Source organism: Salvelinus fontinalis, chromosome 29, assembly GCF_029448725.1.
Source record: "Salvelinus fontinalis isolate EN_2023a chromosome 29, ASM2944872v1, whole genome shotgun sequence".
NCBI classification, from domain to species: Eukaryota; Metazoa; Chordata; class Actinopteri; order Salmoniformes; family Salmonidae; genus Salvelinus; species Salvelinus fontinalis.
The window spans coordinates 31,319,088-31,345,061 of NC_074693.1; the positions used below are offsets into that span (position 1 = coordinate 31,319,088).

The 25,974-nt window shown below is 42.7% G+C and overlaps 1 protein-coding gene across 1 annotated transcript in view; it reads left to right on the forward strand.

The window, feature by feature from the left end:
* Positions 1 to 3,819: 3,819 nt before the first annotated feature.
* LOC129827834 (receptor expression-enhancing protein 2-like) overlaps positions 3,820 to 25,974 on the forward strand; it is a 36,019-nt gene continuing 13,864 nt past the window's right edge. The window contains exons 1-5 of the mRNA XM_055889059.1: positions 3,820 to 4,427; positions 6,913 to 6,985; positions 11,661 to 11,737; positions 16,914 to 17,034; positions 20,300 to 20,413. Of these exons, the coding sequence (XP_055745034.1) occupies positions 4,396 to 4,427; positions 6,913 to 6,985; positions 11,661 to 11,737; positions 16,914 to 17,034; positions 20,300 to 20,413 (417 nt within the window). The 5' untranslated portion in view covers positions 3,820 to 4,395. The remainder of the gene's footprint in view (positions 4,428 to 6,912; positions 6,986 to 11,660; positions 11,738 to 16,913; positions 17,035 to 20,299; positions 20,414 to 25,974) is intronic.

Here is a 25,974-nt window from a genome sequence, read left to right on the forward strand (position 1 = left end):
TTGATTGGTGTGTCCTCTTAATTTCAGCAGATTCATGCAACTGTTTGTTGTCATTTATTGCTGAACACCAGCTGTGAACATCGTAATGCTTATGGATCAATAGGGGGAAAAAAGTGTACACAAATGCACTTCAGACCAGCTTAAACAAAAAGGGAATCAGGTGCTCGACTGAGGGACTTAAATCTAAAAATATTACTTACACTATCCAGGAATATAAAGAAAAAGGAGAGCTTGTTTCTGCATTGATCTGATAAGTTTTATTATGTTTCGGTGTAATCACCTTCATCAGGGCCTTCGATAGGAAAGGGTGGGAGACATCTATAAGCCTATAGCCTCAAGGGAATGTCCCACTCGCTATGTCAATAATAGCAATTTGTAAACAATACATCCATATAAGTCACCATGATTTACCCCACCCACTGAGCACAAGACCACCGAGGAAAAACCATTTAACCAAAAAGACATTAGTATTTTGCTCATAGGCCATCTTTTTATGCCTCCTCACTATCATCTGCCTGATTCTGAATTAAAGGGGCTGCATGGTCAATCTGACTTCTGCATTGGTCGTGCAGCATTTACGTTGATACAGCCTCTGAAGAAGTCAGGGCATTCATACTTATTGCGCTTCGCGGAGCAGCGCAGAGCTATCGCCAAGGAAGTGAGTATGCGTTTCATACAGGACCTTCCGCCCCCACCTACTGTCAACCAATCATGTCAATGCGGAACTATACAGAGCCCTCATAGTTAGAAAATTTGGGAGGCGCACAGCGGTGCACAATTGTGTGTCACCCTCCATATGGAGCCTCCGACCACATTTTTGGATCAAGCATAAATTGTTTTTTAGAAAGTGGATGGCAGAAACAGGGCAGGCAGAGGCTCTTGTACCCTCCCACTGAAGTCTCTATTCCTGGAGAACAAGACATTGCATAATGGAAAATCTAGTATTTTCACATGCAAATAATGTGGTCCTAATTAATTGACCAAATCCTGAACAGCTGTTTTGTATCACATAGAATATGATTTAACAGAATCAGTTACAGAGATTATTAAATGTTGAACTCAATCCCCTAAAGAACAAAATACATATTACCCTGCCATATTATTAGGAGGGAATGAGTGAAGACAGACAGAAGCTGTGGCTGCTGCCTTGTGCCTGCCAATCATTTGTATTTACACTAGATGACTATTAGGGGGCGCTGTGTTGAAGCCAGCGTGCCTCCAACCTGGCACCCCACTGCTGTTGTAAAAATGTTTTTGGAAGCTATTGAAATGTATTAAAGTCTACATTTGTTTTTGCCACATTTATTATACTGAACAAAAATATAAACGCAACATGCAATAATTTCAAAGATTTCACTGAGTTACATTTTATGTATGAAATCAGTCAAATGAAAAATTAATTAGGCCCTAATCTATGTATTTCTCCTGACTGGGCAGGGGTGCAGCTATGGGTGGTCCTTGGAGAGCATAGGCCCACCCACTGGGGAGTTAGGCCCAGCCAATCAATTAGTTTTTCCCCACAAAAGGGCTTTTTTACAGACAAATACCCCTCAGCACCCCCCTTCAGATGATCCCGCAGGTGAAGAAGCTGGATGTGGAGGTCCTGGGCTGGTGTGGTTACGTGGTCTGTGGTTGTGAGGCCGGTTGGACGTACTGCCAAATTCTCTAAAACGGCATTGGAGGCAGCTTATGGTAGAGAAATTCAAATGAAATTATCTGGCAACAGCTCTGGTGGACATTCCTGCAGTCAGCATGCCCTCAACTTGAGACATCTGTGGCATTGTGTTGTGTGACAAAACTGCACATTTTAAAGTGGCCTTTTATTGTCCCCAGCACAAGGTGCACCTGTGTCATGATCATGCTGTTTAATCAGCTTCTTGATATGCCACACCTGTTAGGTGGATGGATTATCTTGGCAAAGGAGAAATGCTCACTAAAAATGGATGTAAACAAATTTGTGGACAACATTTTAGAGAAATAAGCATTTTGTGCTTATAGAAAATGTCTGTGATTTTTTTATTTAAGCTGACAAAACATGGGACCAACCCTTTACATGTTGCGTTTATATTTTTGTTCAGTGTATATTACAGACACCTTAGTGCATACTTTTAAATTATGTGAGCTAAACATAAACATTTAAAATTCAAATATTTAAAAACATTTTCCTTAAAGTATATATTTTTAATATTACTAATATTACTGTCTCCACCACAGCAAAAAATATATACATGTAATTTTGTTCTTGAAGCATTTAATTGAAATACTGTAAAATTCCATTTATTCCTAGAGTACCACAGCAGAGTACCCTAGCGGTCAAACAGGGAAATGGTTCCAATCGTTTTTCCCATAGGGGATTTTAGAAATATGTAAAATAAGAGCTGTGTTTTGTGTAGGCTTACCCTGGTGTGACGTTTTGATAAACGTGTAAATCTCTCAAGGACAAGGTGACTTTCATCAATATATTTGTCTGTATTTAGCCTCCCCAAAAATGAAACGTTAATGTGGCTATGATAAAGAACTACACATGCTATGATGATCTGGATGAGACTTCTGAATCAAGATAAATGTAAGAATTTCTGGATCACAGGAAGCTACTGAGGGGAGGATGGCTCATAATAATGGCTGGAATGGAGTAAATGGAATGGCATCAAACATGGAAACCATTTGTTTGATGTGTTGGATACCATTCCATTTATTCCATTCCAGACATTACTATGAGCCTGTCATCCCCAATTAAGGTGCCACCAGCCGCCTGTGCTCTGGATTAACTATCTAATGTTAACTAAATGTAGTAATGAATAAATTGGCTACATTCTTTAAATTGACAATTCTGTGAACCTTGTGCACGTTTTAAATTGACACAATATCTGTTAGCAAAGTTGTCAGCAAGAGATGAAGGTTTCCAGGGGCTTGCAGGGATTTGTAGTTTTGCATGATACCTACTTTGATGCTAATTAGCATTTTCAAAATCTGAGAGTAAATAGATTTGAATATTGATAGTCACCTTGTCTGAGAGCGATTTACATGGTTATCTAAACATCACACCAGAGTAAGCCTACACGAAACACAGACCTTATTTTAAGTGTTTCTAAAATCCCCTATGGCAAAAATGAATAATGGAAAAACGATTGGAACCATTTCCCTGATTGACCGATAGGTTTTATAGATATTATGACACCTCCACTGTTGGGCTCCATGGAGGACTTCTCCTACTGGTGACTGCCAATATGGCCGACCCATGGCTTTAATGCCTCTCAGTGGCCAATACAAAACTTCAGCATCCCAGGGTTAATATATATCATTGGTGCCTACACACAGTATCAAGCACTGTCTGGGACATCAGTGCATCTGACATTTCACTATACAGAGCCTTTTGGTCTTGTCTGCATAGCTACACGAATTAATTAAACTCCTAGTTATAGGACCAATTGAATTGTGGCAGTAACCAGTTGCCTTCTCTGCGGGGTAGACAAAACAGGGTGGACGTGCCCCGTTAAGAGAAAGAGGAATTCCAGTGATTTGAATACAGCGGATTCAAAATCACAATAGTAGTAATGGGAAGTTCGGCTCTTTTTAATGACTCTGATCATTTCAACTCGTTCAGTCAAAATAATCGTTAATTTGAGTCAGTAATGCCCAGAGCACGCAGGACCGCCTACCCGCGAACAATGAACTGAAAACTTGAAATAGTCATGATTCTAAAAGCCTCTCGTTTCACCCAAGGGCTTATTGCAGCTGTCATGTGACTGAGACTTTAAAAAGCGTTCTTTAAACAATGAACATTTGTTGATTACTAGACACACAAATACGATGTTTTCTTGATACATTTGAAACGAGGTCTAGTTGTGGCCGCAACCGGACGACTCTTGGCAGAATGCATTGCTTGACTGCCTTGATGATAATCACAATATCGTTCGTGAACTCCAGCACCCCAAACGATTCGTTCTTAAATTGGAGTTTGGTGAGCAGAGTATGTTTAGGTTCTACATCATAACAAATTACTTGCATTCATTATTGCACTATGGGTCAATTATCAGTTCTAAACATGTATTTTTATTTTCTATGCTGTCTGCTGCGTGATAGACAGTTGATTGGTGCGTGTATTAATCCTGCTAGAATTCATTGCGGCCAGTAGGTCAAATAAACGACTAAAATGAACGAGTCACTCAGAAAATTGAATTATGACTCAAGTCAGTAAAAAGAGTCGTTCAAAAAGAACGAATCGTTCGCGAGCTGCACATCACCACACAGTAGCCTAGCTACCTGTCAGTAAAATATAGGACTTCAGAACAGCAGCAGGCACTCGCATCACAACAACACGGTCGTTGGCAGAGGAATGGGGGGTAGCTAGCTAGTTAGATTTCCGAGAATAAGGAACAGCTCACTACAATCAAGATGGTGTCGTGGATTATCTCCAGGATGGTAGTGTGAGTATGGACTCGGCAGCGTCATTTTGTTGTATTCGCTCTTGCCAGACCACATCGCTTTCTACAGCTGCATATACGAACTACTGCTGCCATGGCTTGTGCCCAGATCGTGCGCGGCCAGTTATCTTGATAGCCAGAATGACAGCGAACCTGCTAATTTGCTTGCAATTGAATTGTCGTTGTTGGTTTATAGCCCATGGTGCTGAAATGGGCATGTTGACCACTGGTGTTTCCCAAAGAACGTTTTGTAGGCAAAGAGCAACACCGTTATCAGTGCGAACGTTGGCTAGCTAGGTAGTTAGCTCACATGATAACGCTGCTAGCCAAGTGAAGGTGGAATTAATTAGCTAACTAACAAGCTTGCTTATGCCATCGAATGAAGCCAATTTGTCAATTCATATAGTGGTTGTTATTCTAAGTCAGTAAAACAAAATGATCTAGTCTTGAATATTGCTAATCACGCATGGTGGATAGTGTATTTTTAGTAAGGTTTGCGTGATGATCATCAAAACATAAGGCAGAAACTGCATTGCTAGCATGCCACTGACATCCAGAGGAATCATTGAAGCGCTTTCATTCCCACTGAGTGTCACCTGGACCGATAACGTCAAGAATTTGCCTGATTCTCATGATGTTATTTATGAAACGTGTCGACAAGGGTGCTGTTTGATAAGGGGTGAGACCCAAGAGGGAGGCACAGATGTAATTTGATGTTGTAATGAGCCAGTTAGGATAGGCCTACCTGTACCCTGACAGCTAGATTAGAGTCAACAGCTGTTTATACAGTTGAGTCATACACACAGAGTCATTACCCTACAAACCCCCAGAATATATCTTGCTGTTATCAGCTCTTTGTTTTTGTTAGTCAGTGTTGTATTCAGGTGGTAGGATTTGTGTGGGCAGTTTATCTGTCAAACAATGTTTTGTTTTCATGTCATCAGTAGCAATTGTCATCTTGGCATAGAATGAGAGCCGCAACTTTAATAGTTTTATAGTTACCTAAATCTCAGATGTAAAGAGCGGAGCCTGCATGCTATTTTTTTAAATGCACAGGTTGTGCTGAATAGATGTCATTGATGTAGCTGATTTTGCATTGGGTTACGTAACCAATAACATCTGAGCCAACTGTTACTTTAGTGTAGAGGGTTTAAGGCTCATTGTGTGGCAGGTAATCATGTGTTAGAGACCAAACAAACATGATTGAATGGTCCTGTAAACATGATGATGCTTATCCCAGGGATTGGCCAACCCTGTCTTTATCTTTGTGTACTAGTATGAAAGTCATTGTCATACTCATTCGGTATATATGTTAGCATAAACTCTGTGTTGCTGGGCTTGTAAAAACTAAATTGGACACTACAAGCCAAAGTGCCCAACAACAGGATGGCTATTCATTTCCACTTAATCGGGGTGTATAATTACAGTCGATAGGTCTAATCACAGAAGAATCTGAGCCTGCTCAGTGCTTGGTAGCCATTTCTTCTGTGTCTCCTTGAGTGCATTGAACAGTATGGAGTTGAGATATGGGACAGCGCAGAGAGGAGTCTGGGAGTAAGAGAGAGAGACATTGGGCGCCTGCTGTGGGAGTCTGAACCTTGCCTCTGGCCTGCCACGCGTCTCCTCTTACTGGACAGCTACAGCGCAGAGTAGAGCAAAGCAGCCCTGGCAGCATGACTGGGCAAATCACAGACAGACAAAGACCCAGACAGACGCACAGACTCTGCACACGAGAAACTCACAGATAGAACAAGGGAAACCCATAGCGGGAAATATTTCCACAGACTAAGCCCGAGAGGTGAGAAAATGTGGACAGAAAGGTGGAATACATGAACCTAGAGTGGTAGAAATGCCCATAGCCTTCACATGGGTGTGTGGCAGATGGGCAGAAAGGTAGCAGGTGTGGTCCTCCCAGCTCTCCCCTCCCTCAGCATTCAGTTTCCTGTCACATCAGCAGTAATCGCCATGCAGCCGGGCTGACAGGACAGAGTGCGATGTGTGTGTGTGGCTGTGGATTTTATTACCATGTGTGTTAAAGACAGATTCACAAACGGTGGCCTGCCGTTATCCTTGTGTGATTGGTCCATCTATCAGTAGCAGAAGCGTTTTCCATTCTTTTCCAATCTTCTGCTTCCTGAACTGATTATTTGTTCCAACAAACCACTGCCCTTTGTCTAAATGTAACCATCTGTTATTGCAATAGAGCGGGTCAGGTGCCCTAACTAGGCTAACCTAAAGTGATATTTTGAGAACTGCCCAGAATATGGCCTACTTTCCCTCAAAGCAACCTATTTATGTTGACTCTGGGAGATCATGGGTTTTAGACTGGAGTCAGGTGTTAGGCCACATTTTACTGGATACATATTGAAACAGAGGGAAACATTTGGTCAGTGTTACTACCCTGAGGTCATGTTGCCTGGGTGATGTTGTTTACTGTACCTTAACCCCTAGCCTCTGACTCATTCCTCTCTGACTCCTCTTTCTTCAGCCTGGCCTTCGGGACCCTCTACCCGGCCTACTCCTCATACAAGGCCGTCAAGACAAAGAATGTGAAGGAATATGTGAGTTTTGTACTTGAATACTATACCTCTATTGTTGCAGTGTATTAGTATGTCTTTACAACATCTTCAGTGAAAGGCAAAATATTTTAAGTATCTTGTAGTTATTTCATATATTCATATTGAGATAATACAATGGACAAAGTTATGGTTTTAAAATGGCTTTCACCCTCCAATGCGCTGCAGCCAGTTTCCATTGTTTCTGAGGATGAGAGAGCAGTTTAAACACGTTTAAACAGTATCTGTTTAAAATGGGAGCCTCCCAGCTTACCTCATTCCTGTTAGGGAGCAGAGGGATGAGAAAGAGGAGGGGAGGTAGAGGAGGAGTGGAACTCTGTGTTCTGGCCTTCTGCCTAGCTCTGCCAAGCTCTCTCGTCTCCTGAGCCTTCTCCCTCTGGTTGCTATGGAACCCCCCCCCCTCAATATTTGAGCTGGGGCACATGCAGACAGAGAGAGGAAGGGATGGATCAAGAGGTAGAAGAGATGCAGAGGAATTTTTCCCCTCCCTATCCTTTTCTCTTTTCTGTAATGATTTAACAGTAGAAATAGCTATTTATTTAACATCACACATTTGACCTGTGCTGTGTACCTACAGTACATTCAGAAAGTATTCAAACCCCTTGACTTTAACCACATTTTGTTACGTTACAGCCTTATTCTAAAATAGATTAAATAAAAACATTTCCTCATCAATCTACACACAATACCCCATAATGACAAAGTGAAAACAGGTTTTTAGAAATGTTTGCAAATGTATAAAAAACATAAGTATTCAGACCCTTTGCTATGAGACTCGAAATTGAGCTTAGGTGCCTCCTGTTTCCACTGATTATCCTTGATGTTTCTAAAACTTGATTGGAGTTCACCGGTGGTAAATTCAATTGATTGGACATGATTTGGAAAGGCACACAACTGTCTATATAAGGTCCAACAGTTGACAGTGTATGTCAGAGCAGAAACCAAGCCATAAGCTCAAAGGAATTGTCTGTAGAGCTCCGAGACAGGATTGTGTCGAGGCACAGATCTGGGGAAGGGTACCAAAAAATGTCTGCAGCATTGAAGGTCCCCAAGAACACAGTCGCCTCCATCATTCATAAATGGAAGAAGTTTGGAACCACCAAGACTCTTTTTAGAGCTGGCCGCCCGGCAAAACTGTACAATCAGCGGAGAAGGGCCTTGGTTTGGGAGGTGACCAAGAACCCGATGGTCACTCTGACAGAGCTCCAGAGTTCTTCTGTGGAGATGGGAGAACCTTCCAGAAGGACAACCATCTCTTCAGCACTCCACCAATCAGGCCTTTATGGCAGAGTGGCTAGACGGAAGCCACTCCTCAGGATTAGGGTTGCAAAGGGTCGGAAATTTTCCATGGGAAATTTTGCTTAAATTCATCAAAAAAGTTTCGCGAGCTTATAAAACAGTGAACCTTTTTTGTGGGATACACATAAGGCAATTCTAGGTCTTGTGGCATATTTTGGTTAAACTATCCACAATTCAATGGAATTGTAACCCTTTGCATGCACAGTGCATTCTTCCATCACATGTACAGCTCTCAAGATCTTGCACACTAATGAGATGCTATTGAGCCCACACTACTACACTGTCTGAGCCAAGGACTACATGCTTTCTGGTAAGTTTTGATTACAATACTGGGTGTGGTGAATATATTTTGTATGACATGCATGATTTTTTGTTTAACTAGTAAATCGTAGCCTACAGCAAAGTGTGTTTAAATCGTTTCTAACTTGTTAACAATTTCTGCTAGTTAGTTTTTGCTACCATGTCGGTTTTAGCTTGCTTGAGCCTGCTAACTGAGTGTTAATTCACCTGTTTCCATACGTTTCATTTTAAAACATTTATCTTACAAAGGAGTTGTTTAATCTAACTGCTTAACTATTTATCTGTACATGGAATTGTATTTTTTACTCTTGTTTCTATTCTTTACAGGAAAAGTCCCTCTACTTCTATTCGAGGTGAATATGATGAATCACACACCTTATCGATAGCAGCAGCTCATGGTCCTCCTGGAATCAGAAGTTTTTGGACTCAATGGAGGAACATAGTCAGAGAAATGCTTGAGCTGTGTATGCAACTGGTTCACCTCTGATGCTCACAGGCAATGTGTATTGGAAGAGATTTCTGAATGTTCTTCACCCAGCATACACCCCTCCAACCAGACATGCTTTATCTTCTCATTTGCTGGATGCAGAGTTCAAAAGAGTTCAAGTGAAGGTCAAGAAAATCATAGAGAAAGCAGACTGTATTGCAATCATCTCTGATGGGTGGTCGAATGTTTGTAGGCAACTACATCAACGCCACCCCTCAACCAGTATTTTACAAGAGCACAGACACAAGGAACAACAGACACACCGGTCTCTACATTGCAGATGAGCTGAAGGCAGTCATCAATGACCTTGGACCACAGAAGGTATTTGCGCCGGTTACAGACCATGCTGCGAACATGAAGGCTGCTGGTCTAAAGTGGAGGAGTCCTACCCTCACATCACACCCATTGGCTGTGCTGGTCATGCATTGAATCTGCTCCTCAAGGACATCATGGCACTGAAAACAATGGATACACTCTACAAGAGAGCCAAGGAAATGGTTGGGTATGTGAAGGGCCATCAAGTAATGGCAGCAATCAACCTCACCAAGCAAAGTGAGAAGAATAAGAGCACCACATTAAAGCGGCCCAGCAACAACCGTTGGGGTGGTGCTGTCATCCTCCTGGATGATGTATTTTGGGAGAGGGTGGTAAGCAGCCTGAAACTTCTGAAACCTATAGCAGCAGCCATTGCACGGATTGAGAGAGGCAATGCCATCCTGCCTGATGTTCAGACACTGCTTGCAGGTAAAGAGAAGAAATCCGTACTGCCCTGTTGCGCCAAGCAGAGGAAGCTGCAGTTCTGAAATACATCAAAAAGCCTGAAGCCCATACACACCACAGCGTACATGTTGGACCCCAAGTATGCCGGCAAGAGCATCCTGTCTGGTGCAGAGATCAACAAGGCCTATGGTGTCATCAGTACCGCGCCTCGCCACCTCGGCCTGGATGAGGGAAAGATTCTTGGCAGTCTTGCGAAGTACACTTCCAAGCAAGGGCTTTGGGATGGAGATGCAATATGGCAGTCTTGCCAACATATCTCATCAGCCACCTGGTGGAAGGAACTTTGTGGATCTGAGGCCCTGTTGCCTCCATCATCCTCCAAATCCCACCATCAGCCGCCTCAGAGTGCAACTGATCCTTGTTTGGGAACACACACACCAAAGCACGCAACAGGCTGACCAATGCAAGGGTTAAAAAATTGGTGGCCATCTGGGCAAATTTGAGGCTTTTTGAGCCTGACAACGAGCCATCCTCAACAAGGTTGGAAAGTGACAGTGAAGATGAGGCTTCAGAGTCTGATGTTCAAGAGGTGGACATTGAGGAGGTCCAGGGAGAAGACATGGAAGTCTGAGAGGAAGACAACCAAAGCTTTAGTTTCTTTCATTTTACAGATGTATGTTGAAAACACTTTTGGGAGATGCGATGGATCATTGGGGATCATTCAATATTCCCTTTTTGTTGTTCAGTGAAATCATCCCATGTGATGAGTCAACTCATTTAATTAAAGTTAAATTCGTAACTAAATTGTTTTTAAAATTTATATTGGAAAGATTTAATCATTTGCAATTGTCTACTTATAAGGGGAAAGTTTATGTTTTTGTGTCCATATGATATTGTAAGTATATCCAATACAAAAAACATCTACATTTAAATGGTATTAATATTAATTTGCATATATTCCCATGGAATGTTTCCACCTCTGAATATTCCCCAACATGTGCAACCCTAGTCAGGATCGATGGAAAGATGAACGGAGCAAAGTACAAAGAGATCCTTGATGAAAACTTGGTCCAGGGTGCTCAGTACCTCAGACTGGGGTGAAGGTTCACCTTCCAACAGGTCAACGATCCTAAGCACACATCAAAGACAATGCAGGAGTGGCTTTGGGACAAGTCTCTGAATGTCCTTGAGTGGTCCAGCCAGAGCCCGGACTTGAACCCGATCGAGACTTGAAAATAGCTGTGCAGCGACGCTCCCCATCCAACCTGACAGAGCTTGAGAGGATTTGCAGAGAAAAAAAAGAGAACCTCCAAATACGGGTGTGCAAAGCTTGTAGCGTCATACCCAAGAAGACTCAAGGCTGTAATCGCTGCCAAAGGTGCTTCAACAAAGTACCGAGTAAAGGGTCTGAGTACTTATGTAAATATATTTTAATTTAACATTCTAAAAATCTGTTTTTGCTTTGTCATTATGGGGTATTGTGTGTAGATTGATGACGAAAAATAAACATTTAATCCATTTTAGAATAAGGCTGTAACGTAACAAAATGTGGAAAAGGTCTGAATACTTTCGGAATGCGCTGTATGACATTAAAGTGTGACTCATCCTCTCAGCCTATTCAATGCATTCCCTAGCTGGGTTTAGAGCTTTATATTTTTCATATGCCGATATATTTAGATGAGATGTTTTCACTCTGTCAGTGTGACATTTTAGGATTCATCCACATCTTACTATTTGTATTGCAGTAGTTGTTCATACACTCTCCGTCCTTTGTTTGGCAGTGACTGCTTACTGTAGGCTATGCTTTGGTCTATATGTGATGCTCTCTCCCATCTATATCCTGTGTGTGTCCAGGTGAAATGGATGATGTACTGGATAGTGTTTGCGTTATTCACGACGGTGGAGACCCTCACAGACTTGTTCATGTCCTGGTGAGTGACGTGGGTCATCTCTGACCACTGCCCTACAGCCATTTAGAACAATAGCCCCTAGGACCATCCATATGAAAAACAATATACACTACATGGCATAAAGTGGACAGCCCTTCAAATGAGTGGTTTCGGCTATTTCAGCCACACCCGTTGCTGACAGGTGTATAAAATCGAGCACACAGCCATGCAATCTCCATAGACAAACATTGGCAGTACTGAAGACCTCAGTGACTTTCAATGTGGCACTGTCATCAGATGCCACCTTATAAGTCAGTTTGTCAAATTAGAGCTGCTGAAGCTGCCCCGGTCAACTGTAAGTGCTGTTATTGTGAAATGGAAATGTCTAGGAGCAACACCGGCTCAGCCGCGAAGTGGTAGGCCACACAAGCTCACAGAACGGGACTGCCGAGTGCTGAAGCGCATAGCGTGTAAAAAATGCCAACACTCACCACTGATTTCCAAACTGCCTCTGGAAGCAACATCAGCACAAGATCTGTTCGTCGGGAACTTCATGAAATGGGTTTCCATGGCCGAGCAGCCACACACAAGCCTAAGATCACCATGCGCAATGCCAAGTGTCGGCTGGAGTGGTGTAAAGCTCGCCACCATTGGACTCGGGAGCAGTGGAAACCCATTCTCTGGAGTGATGAATCACGCTTCACCATCTGGCAGTCCGACGGATGAATCTGGGGTTGGCGGATGCCAGGAGAATGCTATCTGCCCGCATGCAAAGTGCTAACTGTTAAGATTGGTGGAGGAGGAGTAATGGCCTGGGGCTGTTTTTCATGGTTCGGGCTAGGCCCCTTAGTTCCAGTGAAGGGAAATCTTAATGCTACAGCATACAATGACATTCTAGATGATTCTGTGCTTCCAACTTCGTGGCAACCGTTTTGGGAAGGCACTTTCCTGTTTCAGCATGACAATGGCCCCGTGCGAGGTCCATACAGAAATGGTTTGTCGAGAGCGATGTGGAATAACTTGACTGACCTGCACAGAGCCCTGACCTCAACCCCATCGAACACCTTTGTGATGAATTGGAACGCCGACTGCGAGTAAGGCCTAATTGCCCAATGTCAGTACCCAACCTCACTAATGCTCTTGTGGCTGAATGGAAGCAAGTCCCTGCAGCAATGTTCCAACATCTAGTGGACAGCCTTCACAGAAGAGTGGAGGCTGTTATAGCAGCAAAAGGGGGACCAACTCCATATTAATGCCCACGATTTTAGAATGGGATGTTCGATGAACCTAATTTTATATATACACTTCTCAAAAAAATAAAGGGAACACTAAAATAACACATCCTAGATCTGAATGAATGAAATATTCTTATTAAATACTTTTTTCTTTCTTTACATAGTTGAATGTGCTGACAACAAAATCACACATTATCAATGGAAATCAAATTTATCAACCCATGGAGGTCTGGATTTGGAGTCACACTCAAAATTAAAGTGGAAAACCACACTACAGGCTGATCCAACTTTGATGTAATGTCCTTAAAACAAGTCAAAATGATGCTCAGTAGTGTGTGTGGCCTCCACGTGCCTGTATGACCTCCCTACAACGCCTGGGCATGCTCCTGATGAGGTGGCGGATGGTCTCCTGAGGGATCTCCTCCCAGACCTGGACTAAAGCATCCGCCAACTCCTGGACAGTCTGTGGTGCAATGTGGCGTTGGTGGATGGAGCGAGACATGATGTCCCAGATGTGCTCAATTGGATTCAGGTCTGGGGAACGGGCGGGCCAGTTCATAGCATCAATGCCTTCCTCTTGCAGGAACTGCTGACACACTCCAGCCACTTGAGGTCTAGCATTGTCTTGCATTAGGAGGAACCCAGGGCCAACCGCACCAGCATATGGTCTCACAAGGGGTCTGAGGATCTCATCTTGGTACCTAATGGCAGTCAGGCTACCTCTGGTGAGCACATGGAGGGCTGTGCGGCCCCCCAAAGAAATGCCACCCCACACCATGACTGACCCACCGCCAAACCGGTCATGCTGGAGGATGTTGCAGGCAGCAGAACGTTCTCCACGGCGTCTCCAGACTCTGTCACGTCTGTCACATGTGCTCAGTGTGAACCTGCTTTCATCTGTGAAGAGCACAGGGCGCCAGTGGCGAATTTGCCAATCTTGGTGTTCTCTGGCAAATGCCAAACGTCCTGCACGGTGTTGGGCTGTAAGCACAACCCCCACCTGTGGACGTTGGGCCCTCATACCACCCTCATGGAGTCTGTTTCTGACCGTTTGAGCAGACACATGCACATTTGTGGCCTGCTGGAGGTCATTTTGCAGGGTTCTGGCAGTGCTCCTCCTAATCCTCCTTGCACAAAGGCGGAGGTAGCGGTCCTGCTGCTGGGTTGTTGCCCTCCTACGGCCTCCTCCACGTCTCCTGATGTACTGGCCTGTCTCCTGGTAGCGCCTCCATGCTCTGGACACTACGCTGACAGACACAGCAAACCTTTTTGCCACAGCTCGCATTGATGTGCCATCCTGGATGAGCTGCACTACCTGAGCCACTTGTGTGGGTTGTAGACTCCGTCTCATGCTACCACTAGAGTGAAAGCACCGCCAGCATTCAAAAGTGACCAAAACATCAGCCAGGAAGCATAGGAGCTGAGAAGTGGTGTGTGGTCACCACCTGCAGAACCATTCCTTTTTTGGGGGTGTCTTACTAATTGCCTATAATTTCCACCTTTTGTCTATTCCATTTGCACAACAGCATGTGAAATTTATTGTCAATCAGTGTTGCTTCCTAAGTGGACAGTTTGATTTCACAGAAGTGTGATTGACTTGGAGTTACATTGTGTTGTTTAAGTGTTCCCTTTATTTTTTTGAGCAGTGTATATATATATGTATATATATGTATGTAAAAAAAAAAATATACCCCTTATTCTCCCCAATTTCATGGTATCCAAATGGTAGTTACAATCTTGTCCCATCGCTGCAACTCCCATACGGATTCGGGAGAGGCAAAGGTCGAGAGCTGTGCGTCCTCCAAAACCCAACCAAGCCGCACTGCTTCTTGACACACTGCTCACTTAACCCGGAAGCCAGCCGCACCAATGTGTCGGGGGAAACACTATACACCGGGCGACCGTGTCAGCGTGCATTACGCCCGGCCCCCCACAGGAGTTGCTAGTGCACGGTGGGACAAGAACATCCCTGCCGGCCAAACCCTCCGCCTAACCTGGAGGACGCTGGACCAATTGTGCGGCGCCCCATGGATTTCCTGGTCGGGGCCGGCTGCGACAGAGCCTGGATTCGAACCACGATCTCTAGTGGCACAGCTAGCTGCATTGCAACACCACTGCACCACTTGGGAGGCCCTGTTTCGACGAACCTTTGGTCATGTAGTGTATATTTACAGTACCAGTCAAAAGTTTGGACACACCTACTCATTCAAGGGTTTAATTTTTGTTGTTGTATTGTCTACATTGTAGAATAATAGTGAAGACATCAAAACTATGAAATAACACATGGAATCATGTAGTTACCAAAATGTGTTCAACAAATCAAAATAGATTTTATATTTTGAGATTCTTCAAAGTAGTCACCCTTGTCATTGATGACAGCTTTGCACACTCTTTGCATTCTCTCAACCAGCTTGATGAGGAATGCTTTTCCAACAGTCTTGAAGGAGTTCCCACATATCCTGAGCATTTGTTGGCTGCTTTTCCTTCACTCTACAGTCCAACTCCAAACCATCTCACTTGGGTTGAGGTAGGGTGATTGTGGAGGCCAGGTCATCTGATGCATCACTCCATCACTCTCCTTGGTCATATAGCCCTTACACAGCCTGGAGGTGTGTTTTGGGTCATTGTCCTGTTGAAAAACTAATTATAATCTCATTAAGCGCATACCAGATGGGATGGCCATGCTGGTTAAGTGTGCCTTGAATTATAAATAAATCACTGACAGTGTCACCAGCTAAACACCATCACAGCTCCATCTCCATGCTTAACGGTGGGAACCGCACATGTGGAGATCATCCGTTCAGCTACTCTGCATCTCACAAAGACATGGCAGTTGGAACCAAAAATCTCACATTTGAACTCATCAGACCAAAGGACCGATTTCCACCAGTCTAATGTCCATTGCTTGGGTTTCTTGGCCCAAGTAAGTCTCTTCTTCATATTGGTGTCCTTTAGTAGTGGTTTCTTAGCAGCAATTTGACCACGAAGGCCTGATTTCACAGTCTCCTCTGAACAGTTGATGTTGAGATGTCTATTATTTGAACTCTGAAGCATTTATTTGGGCTGCAATTTCTGAGGCTGATAACTCTAATGAACTTATCCTCTGCAGCAGAGGTAACTCTGGATCATCCTTTCCTGTGGCGGTCCTCATGAGAGCCAGTTTCATCATACCGCTTGATGGTTTTGCTACTGTACTTGAATAAACTTTCAAAGTTCTGGAAATTTTCCAGATTGACTCACCTTCATGTCTTAAAGTAATGATGGACTGTCGTTTCTCTTTGCTTATTTGAGCTTTTCTTGCCATAATATGGAATTGGTCTTTTACCAAATAGGGCTATCTTCTGTATACCACCCATACCTTGTCACAACACAACTAATTGGCTCTCACATATTAAGGAAATAAATTCCACAAATGTACTTTTAACAAGGCACACCTGTTAATTGAGATGCATTCCAGGTGACAACCTAATGAAGCTGGTTGAAAGAATGCCAAGCGTGTGCAAAGCTGTCATCAAGGCAAAGGGTGGATACTTTGAAGGTTCTCAATTTGATATGTTTAACACTTTTTTTTTTGGTTACTACATGATTCCATGTGTTATTTCATTAGTTTTATTTCATGTCTTCACTATTATTCTACAAAGTAGAAAAGAATACAAAAAAAGAGAAACCCTTGAATGAGTAGGTGTGTTCACTTTTGACTGGTACTGTACATTGAAATTACCTATTTTGGTTGAAAAGCTGTTAATTATTTAACATGTTGTGCTCACGAGGAATGATTATATTTAAATCAACTTCGATTTGATTGTCTACATTTGTCGTGGTGTATTGCCTTCAGAAAAGTACCAGGATATCAGAGCAAACACTTGGTAAACCCTTTAATGCCTGAAAGAGAAAATAATGATATTGTTTCAGTAAAATTGTAGCCCACATCCATTCTTCTTTTCTGTCTATTAACTCTCCTTTTGGTGTGGTTGTTCATGCAGGTTTCCTTTCTACTTTGAGCTGAAGATAGCCTTTGTGATCTGGCTCCTGTCTCCGTACACTAAGGGCTCCAGTGTGCTCTACCGCAAGTTTGTCCACCCCACCCTGTCCAATAAGGAGAAGGTAACGTCTAACCCTGTCCAATAAGGAGAAGGCAACTAGGGATGCACCGATATGACATTTTTGGCCGATACCGATATTTTCCTTGCCAAAAAACCCCGATACCAATAGATTATTACAATTTGTAGCAGCCTTTTAAGCATTCTAGTACAGTGAAATAGTTGAAATACACACTGTCCAAAAAGTTATTTTGTTGGCATTTATGTATGTCCCCATCACCAGTAAAACATAATCAAAACCTATTTCTTTCACTTGCTGTGCTGTTTCGTTGTTCATTTGTTCAGTTCTCAACCAGGATTTCATCATACATGTCAAGCAGTGAAGTTTCAGCTCTGTCTGTCCGTGGCCTCTCTTCCTCGGTGGGCACTGTCACTGTGTCCATTTTCATCTTGTTCAGCTGTGTCTGTAACACTTCACATTAGCCCTGTTTCTTGTCTGCATCGAAGTAGGGGTCCTTGTACCTAGCATTGAGCAGGTACAGTAAAGAGGCTCAGAGAGAATGCCACCCGAATCCCTTGTTCACAGCCTCAAGTACTTTTGCAAGTTTTAACCCCACGGTCTATGTCGGCAGTTTTGTTGAGCAGGAGTTTCAATGCCATGACAGCGGGTATCACGTCTGCTGCAGGCGCAGTTGAAGAGCTTATTTCTTGAGTCAGTTGTTTGAATGGAGCTAGGAGTGTGTTCATGTTTCAAACATGTTTTCAAATGCCATTGAAATGGTAGCCACGGTATGACAACCAGCATATTCATGAGCATGTAATACGGCTTTCCTCAGTACGAAATCCTCGTCGACCCACTGTGCTGTCAGACTCCGCATGCTCATAGGGCTGATATCGCTGGTCCAAATGTCAGTCGTGAAGCTAATGGCTCATCAGGGATGCAAACCAGTAACTTTTTGGCAAAATTCACCGTTTTGAATCCAAAATAGGTGACCTACGTGATTTGTGTAGATGCGATGAGAAAAGTTTGGGTGGGGGATTTGGATCACTACTGTCTGTATGCGAACTAGTGCTATGCGTTTGGAGCAATACTGGCTGTATCCAAGGCTCAGCCAATCGTTCACATAACAGAATGCAGCACGCGACTGAAGAGAGAAGAAATTGGCCAGTTACAGCATCAGTGTGTGCTCTGGAAAGACAGGGTAGAGTTGAAAGGCAGTTTACCAGTTAACTTACAGCATCACGTCCCCTGAACGATAACCAAGAGGTAGGTGAGAAGCCGGACCATGGAGACGAGGTTGAGAAGGTACTTAATGAGCTGTAACCAAAAACAACTGGCATTTGGAACGTTTGAGGTGAGGGAGAAAGTGTGGTGGAACAAGTATTGTTACTATTGTTAAGTGTCTTGCTAGCTGGATCGAATGATCCGTTTGCTAGCCAGAGAAATGTTCAGCAACATTAGCCAACTTTTCTGATCAAAGTGGGAAAACTAACGCTAGTAACCTAACCAATTCGCTATAATATTAACTGGTAACGTTATACGACTCCTTGCCGTTCCTCAAGTTATAACGTGTTAGTTGCTTACTGGACCCTGGCAATCTGTTTGGCATGCTAACAAACTAACTACTATCTGTGGACAAAATGTTTTCCCTTTACAGTATGTGGTACGTTTTCAGAATGAGAGAATTAGGTGAAAATGAGACGTTGCTTGTTAAACAAGTGAAGCTGGAGCTGGGCCTGGCGTAAGCTGGATGCCACTACTAGGTGAAAGGAACACCACACACTTTCTCTCTTTCTCACTTCAATACAGTGGATAAAAAGGGTAATGCAAGGTGTACTCTCTGCCTGAAAGAGGTTATCAAAGGTTATCATGCTCTGCTGGCACATTGTAGAACACATGTCCTCAGTCAGAAAGTGTACAATTCAGTGTAGCCCAAAGATATTGCTTTTGTTGTGTAGAACTTGACAGTAACACGTGTAGAACTTGACAGTAACACGTGTGAGTGAGGGGGATTATTAAATTTTTTACTCAGTGTATGTTATTTTTGCACACATGTAGCCTTTGCACTTGATCGATGTCTACTATAGGGGCCACTATAATAGAGCAAAAATAGAATGCCTGTTTGTTTCATTCTATTTCTACTTGACATGTTTTTTCCCCAAGTGCAATATTTAGATGTGTGTGGTCACAAGCATTCTATTATAAAGGCTGTCATGGCTCACTGCAATATTAGTGCATTGTTTTTTCTCAGGGCTTGAGTGTCATTTGCAGTAAAGTCTAGACAACAAATAACATTGGATTGCTTTCTTTACATTTGTTTAGCTGTGAGTTAAGTTCACATAAACCACTTTTTATTTTACACACAGAGACTGATCATTTAGATCATATTCTTTTGTTTAATTAGTTAACCTGCATTTCCCCCTAGGAGGGATTTTTGCAACAACAAAAAAGTAAACTTTTTGGACCCTCACCAGTTTGCATCCCTGAGCTCATGGATGTGAGTTTCAACAATACTGTAACTCTGGTAGGGCAACATCTGAAAAATAGCACCTACTTGGTAGTGTGTACTGGGGCTCGAGGTGCTCCACCAGTTGGTGAAAGCCAACATCATCCACGACAGAGAACGGTTGATTGTCAAGGGCAATGAATTCAATTATCTTGGCGTTAATGGATTTCGCTTTTGAGTTGTCTTGCTGAAATGTTCCTACTCTTTCAAATGACTAGTCGACATGAACTTGTTTAGTTGTTGGAAGTGTGCTCTTAGTTTTTCTGATTTTATTCTCAGTAGTCGCTGAACGTCTGGGGGTGATGCACTTTCAAATGAGTAATTAGGTTTGTGGTATTGAAAGATTTCACTTTCTCCCCCTCTGGAAATGATAGCAGTACAAATGTTGCGTATGGCCTTTTTGTTATCTTCCTTTGAAACATCAAAATAGATCCACACAGCAGACATGACATTGTGGGCTAGGTTAGGAATGCTGTGTAGCGCTGTATTTTTCATGGCGTCATTACGACATCTACCTACGTTATATAGGTATGCACGTCACCTTTGACATCGGTTTTGCACATCGGCGTTAAACTAGACGTCGGGCTGATGCTGTCATTTTTAGTTAATATCGTCCGATTCCGATATACTTACCGATATATCGTGCATCCCTAATAGTAATGTCTAACCCTGTCCAACAAGGAGAAGGTAACGTCTTACCCTGTCCAACAAGGAGAAGGTTAGAGGTCACAATAACATCCAGCTCTCTGTCAGCCTTCAAATTCAACTGTTTAGATGCATTGACTCATACAGTATGTTTCTCCACCCTCTTCTGTCCTGTAGGAGATCGATGAGTACATCACCCAGGCTAAAGACCGTAGTTATGAGACTATGATGAGGTTTGGGAAGAGAGGTCTGAACTTGGCTGCTACTGCTGCCGTCACCGCAGCTAGCAAGGTAAGCAAGGCCCTGGCCAGAGGTGTGTGTGTGTGTCATCATGTTTGAGATGTGTATACTCTGCAGGGTAATGTTTCTGTCTGTCTGCATATGGTGTTTCCTTGTGGTATTGTGGATCTATATTGCGTCCCATGGGCATGTACCATGCTGTGTGATGTTCGGATGCATTTGCATTGATGTCAGTGTGATTAGAGGTGCTGAGTACCGACCAATAGAATGCTGAGTACCGACCAATAGAATGCTGAGTACCAGGCTGTTAGCGACTGGTGGTTAGCAAGTTTGTTAAAACCTGTCTGGGAACGGAACCCCTCGCCAACAGCCAATGAAATTGCAGGGCTCCAAATTCAATCAATAGAAATCTCATAATTCAAACTTCTCAAACATACAAGTATTAGAAACCATTTTAAAGATAAACTTCTCGTTAATCCAACCACAGTGTCCGATTTCAAAATGGCTTTTCGGCGAAAGCACAACATATCATTATGTTAGGTTAGCAACTAGTCACAGAAAGCATACAGCCATTTTCCAACCAAAGAGAGGAGTCACAAAAAGCAGAAATGGAGATAAAATTAATCACTAACCTTTGATATTCTTCATCAGATGACACTCCCGGGACAACATGTTACACAATACATGTATGTTTTGTTCGATCAAGTTCATATTTATATCCAAAAACCTCAGTTTACATTTGGCTTTGCCTCCAAAACATCCCGTGAATTTGCATAGAGCCACATCAATAAACAGAAATACTCATAATAAACTTTGATAAAAGATACAAGTATTATGCACAGAATTATAGATATACTTCTCCTTAATGCAACCGCTTTGTCAGATTTCAAAAAAGCTTTTCGGAAAAAGCAAACCATGCAATAATCTGAGTACGGCGCTCAGAAACCAAAACAAGCCAAACATATACCCTCCATGTTGCGTAATCAACAGAAGTCAGAAATATCATTATAAATATTAACTTACCTTTGATGATCTTCATCAGAATGCACTCCCAGGAATCCCAGTTCCACAAATGTTTGGTTAGTTCGATAAAGTCCATTTATGTCCAAATACCTCCTTGTTGTTCGCGCCTTGAGTTCACAAATCCAAATTCATGACGCACGATCACTAGGTCCAGACGAAAAGTAAAAAAGTTCCGTTACAGTCCGTAGAAACATGTCAAACGATGTATAGAATCAATCTTTAGTATGTTTTTAACATAAATCTTCAATAATGTTCCAACCGGAGAATTCCTTTGTCTTTAGAATTGCAATGGAACGCAGATCGCTCTCACGTGAACGCGCGTGGTCAGCTCATGCCACTCTGGCAGACCTCTGACTCATTCAGCTCCCATTTCCCCCTCCTTCACAGTAGAAGCATCAAACAAGGTTCTAAAGACTGTTGACATCTAGTGGAAGCCTTAGGAAGTGCAATATGACCCCATAGACACTGTATATTCGATAGGCGATGAGTTAAAAAACTACAAACCAGGGCCTCCCGGGTGGCGCAGTGGTCTACGGCACTGCATCGCAGTGCTAGCTGCGCCACCAGAGCCTCTGGGTTCGCGCCCGGGCTCTGTCTCTCAATTGGGCTAGCGTCGTCCGGGTTAGGGAGGGTTTGGCCGGTAGGGATATCCTTGTCTCATCGCGCTCCAGCGACTCCTGTGGCGGGCCGGGCGCAGTGCGCGCTAACCAAGAGGGCCAGGTGCACGGTGTTTCCTCCGACACATTGGTGCGGCTGGCTTCCGGGTTGGAGGCGCGCTGTGTTAAGAAGCAGTGCGGCTTGGTTGGGTTGTGCTTCGGAGGACGCGTGGCTTTCGACCTTCGTCTCTCCCGAGCCCGTACGGGAGTTGTAGCGACGAGACAAGATAGTAATTACTAGCGATTGGATACCACGAAAATTGGGGAGAAAAGGGAATAAAAAAAAACGAATAAAAAAAAAACTACAAACCTTAGATTTCCTACTTCCTGGTTGGATATTTTCTCAGGTTTTTGCCTGCCATATGAGTTGTGTTATACTCACAGACATCATTCAAACAGTTTCAGAAACGCCAGAGTGTTTTCTATCCAAATCTACTAATACTATGCATATATTAGCAACTGGGCCTGAGTACCAGGCAGTTTACTCTGGGCACGCTTGTCATCCAAACGTGAAAATGCTGACCCCTATCCCAAACAGGTTATTAACCTGTTGAGGATGGGGGCGCTGTTGTCACTATTTATGCTAATCGTGTAATTTTTGAAACGGCTTCCCACAAAATTCTTGATCGTACAATATGCATATTATTATTATTATTGGATAGAAAACAGTCTATAGTTTCTATAGGAGTTGAAATTTTGTCTCTAAGTGGAACAGAAGTCATTCTACAGCAATTTCCCTGACATGGAGTCAGATTTCAGAAATTTTGGCCCCTGATCTGGAGTCAGTTAAAAGGCCGCAGTTATTGCTATGAGTATACGGACACTGCTTACGTCTTCCCCTGGATGCCTTTACGTGATGACGATTTGAATGGGGTCGATTGCGCGTTCACAGGCACTACAAATTAAAAAACCCTGTAGCTAGGAACTCTTTTCTTGCTGCGTAATGCGCCTGGAGGACATCGACCCGCACTTGTTCCAAGCATTAGTGGAGGGAGTAATATTACTCTGGTCATGTTTCTACTCGTTATGGGAGTTAAAAACATCATAAGGTAGTTAATTTAAAGCGTTTTATAGCAATTTATATCCGTTTAGTGCGATTTTGGGACATTTATTTCTGAAACGCTGTGAATTGCTGGGCACGCTTCCAGTTCATCCCGAACGCAGTTGGCATTTCCACATGGCAAGAGGACAGCTTTCCACCAAAAGACGATTAGACCCAAGAAAGGATCCTTTGCCCAAGATACTGATGGAAGAACAGCTCAAAGTAGGACATTTTTATTATGATAAATCGTGTTTCTGTCGAAAAATGTTAGTGGCTTAGGACGCCATGTTTTTTGACGTAGCTTCGCTTGGCGCAAACTGTATTGAAAAGTAAGGATAATTAAAAAAATGTAATTCCGCGATTGTATTAAGAATTAAATTGTCTATCAATCCCTGTCCACCCTATACTTTTTAGTCACGTTTATGAGTATTTATGTATAAGAGTAGATCACTGTCTAATATAGCGCACGGACATTTTCTCACCAGCTGGGCTACATTTCACATTGTCTAACCATGATTTTGGTGGCTAAATATAAACATTTTCGATCAAACTCTATATGGATTGTGTAATATGATGTTACAGGAGTGTCATCTGAAGAATTCTGAGAAGGTTAGTGAAAAAATTAATATATTTTGGCGATGTTGACATTATCGCTCACTTTGGCTAGAATCAATGCTGGGCTGCTATGTGCTATGTGCTATGCTAATATAACGATTTATTGTGTTTTCGCTGTAAGACACTTAGAAAATCTGAAATATTGTCTGTATTCACAGGATCTGTGTCTTTCGATTAGTGTATGCTGTGTATTTTTACGAAATGTTTGATGATTAGTAAGTAGGTAAACACGTTGCTCTATGTAGTTTTTCTTGTCCATTTGTGACGGTGGGTGCAATTGTAACCTATGCCATCTACCTGAAATATGCACTTTTTTCTAACAAAACCTATCCCATACCATAAATATGTTATCAGACTGTCATCTGATGAGTTTTTTTCTTGGTTAGGGGCTATAAATATCTTAGTTTAGCCGAATTGGTGATAGCTACTGGTGTTGGTGGACAAATAAAAGATGGTGGATTATGCTAATGTGTTTTTAGGTAATAGATGTACATCTTTACATATTGTGTCTTCCCTGTAAAACATTTTAAAAATCGGACATGTTGGCTGGATTCACAAGATCTGTGTCTTTCATTAGCTGTATTGGACTTTAATGTGTGAAAGTTAAATATTTAAAAAAAAATATTTGTTTTGAATTTCGCGGCACTGGTTTTTCAGTGGGGGTGGGGGGGGAGTGCCGCTAGCGGCACCCTCATCCTAGACAGGTTAAGCTACTAATGGCCATCAACTGCATCAGATGACAGTTTTTGAGAAGCTTAGTTACCTTGCCTAAACTTCATGTGGAATGTGACTGCGGTCATGACTCCTGACTGCCAGTGTGGCTGTAATATGGTCACCGTAACAGCTCTAGTCATACCAAGAAGTCTGTATATCAGTGTTGTTAGTGATAGTGTTTATTGTATAGTTTAAGAGCTCTTGCCAAGAAATAACTCTGGCGTCTTGTAGGGTTGGGCGATATTACGATGTAATCAGAAATCAATTGTGTTTGACAGACATCATCGATGCCAATGACATCATGAGGTGGCAGACGATAGCTTTTATATATTTAGATTTTTTACAGATGATAGCTTAACCTGTTTGAACAAGACTGGCAGTGCACAGCCGGGCGACATGCCAAATGACTTACCTATCCCTATTTGCCGTAGCCTTTTTCAATAAATATGGAGGTAGACTTAGCCTACTCTTAGAGATGAAACGGTATGAAAATTTCATAGCATGATTATAGTGACCAAAATGATCAAGGTTATCAGTATTTTCGCGGTATTGTTAACATGTGCTGTTAATGTTCAAAAAGTACTGACACACTGAAATCATTTCACCAAGTTTTATATTGAAAACCAACAAACAAATAAAATGAGCAGCACTATGCACTTTTTGTGTGCATAAACATTAAAATATTAACATGAACATTAAAGATGGCACCATGTGGCCATGAGAGGTAAAAGTTTCCCTTGTGCAGGTTTTAATGAACACAACCTTAAGTGAATCAAATGTGCATATAAAAGCAACACAATGTGCATGTAAGAACAATACAACCATATGTAAACACATCCAATGTGCATGTAAGAACAATACAACCATATGTAAACACATCCAATGTGCATGTAAGAACAATACAACCATATGTAAACACATCCAATGTGCATGTAAGAACAATACAACCATATGTAAACACATCCAATGTGCAGGTGTTGACATTAAAATAACACAAAATATGTTAACAAATCAAATGAACAGACCTGATTGTATGTCCGTTCTCTCCTTCAAAGTGCATCTTTGTTCACTTGAGATTGAAATGTAAAAATGTCCGCATATTTACTTTGCCCGGTTTAAGTAGTGATCTGCGAGGAGACGATGTGCCCGCTGGCACTGAACACTCTCTGATGGCACACTGGTTGCTGGGCTCCACAAAAGCTTCCTGGCAACCCTGGCAAGGTGAGGCAGCTCTGGTGCATGGCCCCTCCACCACACCAGTGGATCCTCTTCTGCTGGAATGGGTGCTAGAGACAGGTAGACCTTGATCTCTTCTTTCACTCTGTCTTCTGGGGTGGTCGGAATCTGACCCTCTTCACCTCTCTGCTGCCTTGTTGAGGTAATCTTTCTCAGCAACCCAGCCAGGCCTTTCCCCTCCGATATCGTGTTGGGGTGTTGGTGGTGCAGCTGCCAGCTTCAAGGCCTCCTGGACACAGCTGTCAGTGTCAACTTTTGCAGCCTCATCTAAAAATATCCTTTTGAAGCGGGGGTCAATGAAACAAGCCATGTGCGTGACTCTCTTT